We start from the raw sequence: 10,639 nt of genomic DNA, 5'->3' as shown, positions 1-10,639 counted from the left end.
GGAGTAAATAATGTGCCAGCTGTGTGATCAATTGTCCTGTAAGCTGCGTCCCGCCCTGCGCCGCTGCTGGACACACAAACACCAACACAGCTCTGCAATGAACACCGGTCACTCCGGACTGAGACACAGCCACGGGACATCTGCGCTCATGGATAGGTAAGCTGTTGTCTCCTTCACTTTCTAAGTTTATGTAGAGGTGCTGTTTGAACATGGAATATTACTCCCCTGCTGCGACCGTTGATATTATTTGTCTTATTTTGCGCACAGTTTTTGAAGTATTTGATGCCTAATTTCCGTTGTCCTTGCAATTAATTTGCGCCCAAAGTATGTTTTATTTCACTTCAATCTTTTCTTTTTTTCTGTCTTTTCTAGAGTCTGAAACGAACTAGCTGTGTTGCTGACAGAAACGTGTCAAATCTGACCTTGGCTTCACTGCAATTTGAAACACGACGGTGCGTAACACAATACAAGACAAGTAAGACTGCTGCTCGTTTGAGAGCTACAGGGGTGACAGCAGGTATGGATGACTGTTTACAATAACCAAGTTAATGTATACACGCAAAATGTTGGTAATACTTGGTTTGATACTTTGTAAGTCTACAACAGGGCCATAGCCATGGAGTCAACATTGGTGGGCGGGGGGCATTATATATTATACTATATTATGTTATATTAAGTTTAGGGTGTCAAATGATTACAATTTTACAATTATGATAAACCCTGAAATTCTATCGTTAATCGCGATTGATCATATTTTTAAGCGCATGATTAAAATTACATTATTTTGCATTTCAAAACAGTTTTGAAGTCCATGTTAACAAGGTTAAGTTATTTTTACCAGACTGTCTTGTTAGGGAAGAAAAATATTGCAAAGAAATTTTATTTTGTATTATTTTTTATTTATGATCTTGACTTTTAGATATATTTCTTCCAAATCAGTGCTGCACTATTACATCGGTGTGGTTTTGAAACCAAGGCTTAGAGGTAAAGAAGGAGTGCAATGAACAATCAGTGTCAATATGACCAATATAATGATCCCTGCTTAATGCGACATTTGCATTTGCATCTTGCTGGCTTGGCAAGAGTGCATCAAAGGGACAAAATAGCGGCATGCAACTAAAGTGTTAAAAAAATAACATGTTATGTTTGGACCTTAATCATATTGCGATTAAAGTGTTACTATGTTTATTATTAAATTTGCTAGTGATAATTTCAGACCACTGAGTGCCTGTAGTGGCATAGCATTGCATAGCAGCACAGCATGTCTGAATATTGTTATCATTAATATAGTACATTTCAAATAATATCAATATGATTGGTCTGAAATAAAAATATCATTGGTTTGCAGAATTTGATCAATAATTTTATGGCCTGCTTTGTGATTGGGTTATAATGAACTATGACTTGGCTAATCTGTAAAGCACTTGAGGTGTCTTTTAGATATGAAATGTTTTATATAATTTCTGCTTGCTTTGAGGCTATCAGGTTATTTCCGTTGCATTTTTAAACATCCATCTTAAAAAGTTGAAGACTGTTGTTTACTGATCATTGCATGCATTACTCATTCTGTAGAGCACTGTCATGATGTGTAACTATATATATTGAAACCCAGATGCAACTCAATACTTGCCGGCTGTGATGTAACGCACTTCAATATGATCAGATGACATACAAGAAAATGTGAGGTGTTCTAATTCCAGTGTCCTTGTGTGCAGGCAACAAGACCTCTGAGATTTCCCCTCAAGAACAGCTGAACGCCCTCCAGCAGCTTCATCACGATGTATGGGCAGATCCTCCATCCGCACAGCGCTGATGATGATTGCTTCATTAATGTCAATGTTGGTGGTTTCAAACAACGAATGGAGCACAACGTTCTGAAACGATTCCCACAGACTCGTCTGGGTCGCCTCCTGTGCTGCAGCTCCAAAGAAGCAATCCTGGAGCTCTGCGATGATTTCAGTCCCTCTGATATGGAGTACTATTTTGACCGAAACCCACGTTTTTTCTGCTATGTGCTGAACTTTTACCTCACAGGCAAAATCCACCTGGTGGACGGGTTGTGCATAGTGTCATTTTTTCAAGAGATTGAGTATTGGGGCATCAAGGAGCGCCACCTGGACTTCTGCTGCAGCAACAAATACCATGAACTAATGGAGCTTGCCGAAGATAAGTGCTGGGATCAGAGGAGCGATGAGACACAGCTTGGCTCATCTGTTGAAGAGTTGTCATATTTGGAGGAAGATGTAGAAATCTTTGAAGGCTCCTGGTGTGCAGACGTTCGCAGGAATATCTGGATTCGACTTGAGAATCCAGGGCACTCCACTTCAGCTAAGGTGATGGCTGTAGCTTCCCTAGCTTTGGTCATTATCTCAATTCTAGCCATGTGCATCCACAGCATGCCGGACTTCCATCAAGTGGACCTCAACGAGAAGGAGATTGAAAACCCAGTGCTGGCTTTCTTTGAGAGCCTCTGTATTGTTTTTTTCTCTGCAGAATTCATTCTTCGTCTGGCTGTTGCACCATCAGCCAGAAAGTTCTTGTGCAGCCCTCTCAATATCATCGACTTGATGTCAATTATGCCCTTCTATGTCACAATAGCCTGTGATATAATGGATGAAGGTGAGAGCACAGACTTGGGGAATGTTGGCAAAGTGGTGCAGATCTTAAGGTTGATGCGAGTGTTTCGCATCCTAAAACTTGCTCGCCACTCGGCAGGCCTACGCTCTCTTGGTGCCACACTGCGACACAGCTCCAGTGAAGTAGGACAGCTGGTGCTTTTCTTGTCTGTGGGCATTTCCATGTTTTCTGCTCTCATTTACTTTGTGGAGAAAGAAACTCAAGAGTCAGAGCTGCAGACTATGCCTATTGGCTGGTGGTGGGCCACCATTAGCATGACTACAGTGGGCTACGGGGACACTTTTCCTGTCACGCTTGCTGGAAAACTGATAGGAACGTTGTGCATTATCTGCGGGCTGCTAATAGTGGCTCTGCCCATTACTAACATCTTCAATAAATTCTCCAAGTTCTATCAGAGGCAAAAACATCTGTAGATGTTAGACAACAAAATAACTGAACCATATCCAGCGAGTGCAGGGGCATTCAAAAATAGTTAAGATGCAATGTCAAAACTTTTAACCCTAGAAACTCCTTCATCACTTACAACTCATGTGAAGTTGTAAAAGAAGCTGTGACCATCACACATGATCAGGTAAAAGGGGTTAGCAGCACAATGTACAGTAATGAACATGGCTGAATGAGGGTTTAGTATTCTTGTGACAAATATCTTTATGATTCAAAGAAATACTTAACCATGACCATTTGTATATCAATTACTCCGTGTTACCTTGAATGTGTTAAGAAAATTTGGTTTTACTTGCATGCCACCAGTGTACGAAGAATGCAAAGACAGAAAATTCTTGATGAACTGAAGTCATAGGTATCTATGTTTACCAACAGCAAAATTAAGTCAAATAACAACTTACAAATTGACCCAACTCGTTCAACATATTATCCAAGTTTCATTTATCCAGTCCTTTGCTCACTACTTCCCAAATACATGGTTTTTTGCTTAAATCTAGAAATGAGACCTACCTATGCCATCTTCAAAGCCAGACTCCATCGACACAAATAGTGATTTTACCTTGATGAAACACAGGAGTTGCTGGTCTACCACTGACACCATGGTAAGTTTGTTTGAGTTATTGTGTGACTTTGATGAATCCAAAGTAGCAAACTTTAAAACACCAAAGTCACACAATAACACAAACAAACTAATCAAGGCAGCAGTAGACCAGCAACTCCCATGTTCAGCAATTGCTGAAATTGCTGAAACGAACTAGCTGTGTTGAAATTGCTGATGAGGGCTGGTTTTGAGGAGTTTATGGATAAGTTTCACTTTCATTGCAGTCGTACATACTAAGAATTTTCTTTTTTTCTTTCACTGTGGAGGCATGACAGAAATAGATGTACCTGGGGTGAGCAGTTGACATATAAGTGGTCATTTGTGGGTATAAGTATTCCTCTATGTGAATAGTTTTAAATTTTGAGAAATTTGCTTTATAAATTTCGTGTTAAGATTTAGATGAAAAGATTAAAACCACTCATTTCTGTACAGTATACTGTATATGTGAGGACCACTGGCTGGTTGCCTCAGTTGGAGCTTAATAAAAGCTTGTTAAGGTCTGGCAACACTGCTAACCTGGCTCTATCTGGACAAAACAAAATCCAACTACTAGTGCAGACTATTTCTTGACCGATATAAACTCCTTGAAGTTACTGGGCCCTTCCAAAAAAGAAGCACACAATAAACATCTAACAAAAGATAGTAAGCAAACTGTAATTCAGATTTAAGAATTCAACTGATAAAACATGTTAATTAGTGACGTTAAGTGAGATAGGTGGATGGAGCCTGGTGGGCTAGTTTTTGCTTAAGTGACAAAAACTGCAGTTCCTTGAATGGCCACTAGATGCTGGCTCCAAAACAGGATAAATCCCCACAGACACCCAGCTCTACAGTTGGAAATAAACATGTTTATTGCCTGGTGCAAAATAAAGATTTCGGTCTTTATAGCTAATTTTCAATATAGAGTCCATAAACCAAGGGGTGTCATCATGGTAGCTACATCCTGTTTACATTTCGTTGAGTCTTAAAGTTATGCAGAAGTTTGAGTGATAGGTTGTCAGCCAATAGTGGCCTCAGTTTCTCAGTCAGATCAACCACTCACTCCTTCACAGCCTCACAGCCAAATACGCCAACTTCTGGCTCCAAAAATCCAAGATGGCGGTTGCTAAAATGCCAAAATCAAGGCTTAAAAAGGGGAGTCCATAAACCAAGGGGTGTCATCATGGTAGCTACATCCATTATTTTTACAGTCTGGTACACTATGGTTTTCCCCTGTTTCCAGTCTTTATGTCAGGTGCAACTAACCAGCTACTGACTCCAGTTACGTAGTCATTGATTTGGGAGTGGTATTAATCTTCTCATCTAACTTAGGCAATAAGCAAGGAACTTCCCATAATGTAAAACTGATATTTAAACTCCATTGACTTGACTGACAGGATGTACAAGTTTGTGTCTTGAGTTACTGTCAGTACCACAGGATTTGTATTTCATCAATGCAGCTTTTAAATTTCATATTTGTTTTAAATATATATTTAAGCCAACATTCAAGCCTGTTGTGGTTTAATGCTCCCTGTCTTGCTGCAGTTACTTTCATCAGCAGTACCTACCTATGCGTGCTTTATCTGTGTCATCGCCTCGACAGATAAGAATGTGCCGATCAATGAAAACAGACCAAATATCCGAGTTGCCCTCCAAAGGCTGCCAATACTGTGGAAGAAACTTTAATCTCAATCCAAGTGATTTCAAATTAAACCATGGCCCCTGCAATATTGTCTGTTGTGAGGTGGTGATCTTTAGTCTCATTATTTTAATTGGCAGCTGATGACTACAACATTTATTGTATTTTGCAGCTGTCAGGAAATTGTGTAGTTGCTTGTGGCTTCAGCTCTTCAATAAACAACTACGTCAGCATTCAGGTATGGTCACCCTTTACGCTTGGGTCCCTCCTCTCGCGTCCTTCCTTTATGCTCAAAGTCACACAGTATTGCACTCTGATTTAGTTCATTGCTTCGGTCTTTTCAAGTGAAAGTCACCGTCAGCAATATCTGTAGTCATCTCAAAGCTGAAGGACAGCCAGGTAGTTTCTACACTGTAACATCGAGATAGAGACTTTGTGCTGTTGGGGTACTCTAATCATGAAAGGCCGAAACCTGCTGGTGACCTTAATGAGGTTTTTCAAAAGCTGATGATGATTCTGACAAGATGATAGCAACTAACATGCAAAGGGGGTGAAATGTACCAAAAAACACCTTGGTAGCAATGATTAAAATACACAATTGGCCTTGTTTAGTTGAGCGGCTGTTTAGACTTTATTCATTGTTTGTTTGTTAATTGCTCTAGAATATAATTTAGACCTCATTATGAAATCAGTACAAGTAGATTTTCCTTATTTGAAGTTCAATCAAGTCTACTATTAAATTCACTCCCCCCTACTCTGTCAGTCACTACTTTTAATGCCTTTAAGAGGACTGTGACCAAAGGATCAAAGGATCAAACAAACTAGTGTGGCTTCACTGGGGGTGCACACCCAGTATCCACCCTCTCATTACATTCTGTGTCTCTGTTCAGTTTAACACTCACCCTCTGGCTTCCAAAGAAGCTGTGTGCCAGACTTTGCCTGATTAAATACTCACTTCAGAGACTGATTGCCCACACCTGCACCAAGATGGAGGCAGGTGGGAGAGACTGATTGTTCACACCTTCACTAAAAAGGAAGGAACTAAGTGGAAGACTGTGTTAAAAATGGACAATAATGATCACCACAGAACAGAATTTAAATGTGACATGTTAAGGTTGATTGATGTAACAAGGGGAAGAACCCCAAGTGACATTAGAAAATTAAGTCTAAAAACAAAATGCAACTATTGTGGTTTATGCCAAGCAGGTGGAGCATAGGAGGGGCGTAGGGAGACTGTAATGGTGAGGTTTGATCCAGTGCCTCTGCTCTGCTGACACACTGACGTGCTGTGAGGAGCCGATAAAAGCCTGTTTTAAAGGTGATGTAATGCCAGTTTTTACCTACAATCATTATTGACATATATTGTTTGTTTTTACTTGGAAATTATTGTTTATTTTACTATGAGCTCATTTGTGTTAGTGAAAAGCTGCTGTAATTATTAATTGTGCCAACAATAATTGGAATAGCTGCCCCCTTTACTAAGTACATCAATCCCAAAGCAAATCCTCATTCAAATACCATTTAAGAAATCATTACTTATTGACATGATCAATGGTCCAGTGTTGGTCACGTAATGTCTTTCTGTTCCCCAGTGATGGCCCTTGAGGCTTATTCATTGACTGATTCTGAAACTAATTAATCAAATACATTGAAATTGAATGTCCATTGGAATTAATGCAAAGAAAATTGGAAGAACACTTTCTTCATTAACACAGTGTGGGTGCACATGAGATAAACATAGCGTAACACAAATGAGATGTTGTATACAGTGTTAATGTGATTTGCTGGATTTGGGATGCCAAGACCTTATGCTATTTGCATTGACTAATAGAAATCTCTTTAACTAAATGAATATTATGTTTGAACATATATATATTTTTTGAAGCATTTTTGAACATATGTTACGAATCACAGATATACTGTACAATCACAGTAGTTTATTTAGGTGCACTTGTACACTTTTACTGAACCCAATCTAAGCTTAGCCAGTTAATTATCAATTAACAGAGAAACTGGACTGAGTTGTACCAAAACCCTGAAGATTTCTCCTCAAGAATGACACTTTAAGTTTAAATTCTCCTTAGCTGAGAGACTTGCAGTATTGCAAAAAATCCCTCAGTTGCTTTTAATTCATTCATTTGTTACACAGCACAGTCATTTTTCATTTTTGTATTTTAAACCTGTCCTAGAATTTTTTATTTTTATTTTTTGCTTGTTTTTATTGTCTATTATCTAGCCCCTTTAAAGACCACGTTGTTTGATGACTGGGGACCACATTTAACAACAGCATACTTAAATCAAACATCTATACACAAACTCTCATGCAGTATAATCCAGACGTTTTTTTTCCAGTCTTATGCTCAGTACTTCCCAAACATAAACATTTTTACTAAAACCTTACTTTATAAACATGCAAACTCAGAAAGGGCCCAAACTGGTCAGCGGGTTTGAACCCAGAACACTCACTGAGCTTGAGCTTGAGAGATCTGGTGATTGGGCTAGTCTTCTCTTAAAAATTATTATTAAGAAAAAACATAGGAACTTACCAAAAAGCATAAAGAACATCTATTGAATAACTTAAAACCACTTTAAAGAGTTTTGTTTTCTATATGTAAAATATCACATCTTACAATATTTTCTGCAGCCTCATTTTGAACATTTTTTCCTCTTACTCCAGCACCATACAAACGTCTGTACAGCAGTTCACTGGCTATTGAATAGGATTTGAGCCACATACCTCAATAAGTCCACATCTAATGATTATTAGCTTTGTTGTTAGGTTTTTACTGCTTCGCTACTTTCAGATTGGCTTCACAAGACAAAAATCAATTTCTTTTTAATTACCCTTGTGGGGTTCTCAGCTGCTTTGCTTACTCAGCTCATACTCATTCACTCACATAAACATGTTGTTTTCAGATGAAGGGTGTGTTCTTGAAATGCAACTTTTGCAGTGGGTGACAAAAAAGCCTGAACTCTGGCTGAAATATCACCTGAAAAAATGACCAAAGAAGAATAAAAGGTCACAAAATGATTCTGTGTCTATAATTCACTCTGAGCTGTAATCAGATCTCAGGGTAGAAATCGATTTAATCTAAGCACATTTAATAGTAACAGGAAAGAGAGATAATGGAGAAATATGTTCATCCAGGTTGCAACACTTGCTGCGTGTCATAGAGTATGGCCTTAATGTGATGAATGAAAACTAGATAAACTTACACACTGCACAAGTGCACATTTCAGTCTATTAAAAGCTCTCAGGTGTCACAGCTGTCTTTGCAAACCAAGCAAAGTCGTTTGTCGCGATTAAATTACACAATATCTCTGTGCCAAGTGCTTGACTCAGATCCCAGAAACTCAGTGTTTGATTTCAAGAAAAGTGCCCATGCTAGAATTACAGCTATTGATATCTGAAAAGCGCAATCAAATTACAATCTTCTGACATATTCATATGATTACACCCTGCCACTGTTATCGAGTGTGGGCAACTTGGTACAGCAGCTAGAGTTTGGGATCAGATTTTCTGAAGGGCAGACAGCTCTTTTTGACGGGAAACTTAGGTGAAAGTGAAACTTGTCCTTGCTCTTATCAAAGCCAGACTGCACTGACAAAAACAGGAACCACTGGTCTACTACTACCTAAATCGGTAGGCTAGTTTGTATATATTTAGAAGTTAATTTTAAAATATCAAGTGAAAAATGTCAAGAGCCCAAAAAAGCCAGAATTTGACATATCAAAAAAATGATCAAAAACTACATAGTATAGTATGGCAAAAAAATTAAAAAATTTTGACGTGGCCAAATGACTGGAAATGACAATTTATAGCTTTTAGAGTGGTGCCAAAGCATACAATGTCAAGCAAAAGGCCAAAAACGTCATAATTTAGCATGTTGAACAAATGGCTGAAAACCGCAAAGTATACAGTAGTATGGCTAAAAATCTCAAATTTTGACATGTCCATAAAATGGCTGAAAATGACATATTTAGCTTGTAAAGTAGCATCTCAGCATACAAAGTCAAACAAAAGGCTAGAAATGTCATAATTTAGCATGTCAAAAAAAATGGCCGCAAACCGCATAGTTTAGTGTGATGAAAAATCTCAAATTTTGACATGTACAAAAATAGTCTGAAAACGGCTTTTTATAGCTCGAAGAAACGCACCATAGTATAGCTTGTCAAAAAAAGGGCCAAAAAAGTCATAATATAGCATGTTGAGGAGAATGGCCAAAAACTGCATAGTATAGAATGGCTAAAAATCACAAATTTTGACAATGGCTCAAAGCTGCTCATCGTAGCTCATAGAGACACGCCATAGTATAGCATGTTGAAAAAAGGGCCAAAAAGGCAAAAATAAAAGTCATAATATAGCATTTCCATAACATGGCCAACATAGTATAGTATGGCAAAAAATCTCAAAATTGACGTGTCAAAAAAAGCCTGAAAACAGCTTAGTGTAGCTAATGCAGATGCGCCATAGTTTTACATGTTGGAAAACGTGCTGAAAAAGGACAAAAAACTCATGATATAGCATGTCAATAAAAATGGCCATCTCAAATTTTGACATGTCCGATAAATGGCTGAAAACAGCTTATTACAACTCGTACAGCCGTGCCAAAATATACCATGTTGAAAGGGCCAAAAACCGCACGGTATAATATGGCAAAAAAACTAAAATTTTGACACATGCAAAAGCAGATGAAAACACCTTACAAAAGCATAAAATAGAATGCCGAGATATGCTATAGCATAGAATGTTGCAAAAACTGCCCACAAACAATATGACGAAAAAAAAGCCTCAAAAGGGCAAAGCTACAGTATGGAGAAAATATCAAAATACGACATGTCCCAAAAACAGCTGAAAAACCTCAAACAACATGAAATAGCGTGCCGGGACATGCCATAGCATAGAATTTTGATAAAACTGCCAAAAACACTGTAATAATGCATGTCGAATAAATCATCAAAAAGGCAAGGCTACAGTATGACAAAAATGTAAAAATGTCCCAAAAACAGCTGAAGAAAACCTCAAACAACATGAAATAGTGTGCCGGGACATGCCATAGCATAGAATTTTGAAAAAACTGCCAAAGACACCGTAATAATGCATGTCGAATAAATCATCAAAAAGGCAAGGCTATAGTATGACAAAAATGTAAAAATGTCCCCAAAAGAGTTGAAAACATGTCAAAACAGCATGAAGTAGCATGCCGAGACATGGCATTGCAAAGAATGTTCAAAAAACAGCCCAAAACAACCTGATTATGCATGTGCAAAAAATGACAGAAAAGGAAAGACTATAGTATAGCAAAAAATGTCAAAATATGACATTTCCTAAAAACTGC

General features: G+C 38.2%; 1 protein-coding gene across 1 annotated transcript; it reads left to right on the top strand.

The window, feature by feature from the left end:
* The first annotated feature begins 1,778 nt into the window (after nucleotides 1-1,778).
* Nucleotides 1,779-3,050, top strand: LOC121953621 (potassium voltage-gated channel subfamily S member 3-like). The gene has a single exon (XM_042500808.1). The coding sequence runs from the start codon at nucleotides 1,779-1,781 to the stop codon at nucleotides 3,048-3,050; it is 1,272 nt and encodes a 423-aa protein (XP_042356742.1).
* Nucleotides 3,051-10,639: the final 7,589 nt, after the last annotated feature.

The sequence above is a fragment of the Plectropomus leopardus genome, chromosome 14 (assembly GCF_008729295.1).
Source record: "Plectropomus leopardus isolate mb chromosome 14, YSFRI_Pleo_2.0, whole genome shotgun sequence".
Lineage (NCBI taxonomy): Eukaryota > Metazoa > Chordata > Actinopteri > Perciformes > Serranidae > Plectropomus > Plectropomus leopardus.
Note: the sequence above shows the minus strand (reverse complement) of the source record. Positions and strands in the feature narration are given on the sequence as shown.

Bases quoted from the DNA above. Each gene is read 5' to 3' on its own strand.
- LOC121953621 (XM_042500808.1), top strand. From the start codon at position 1,779: ATGTATGGGCAGATCCTCCATCCGCACAGCGCTGATGATGATTGCTTC.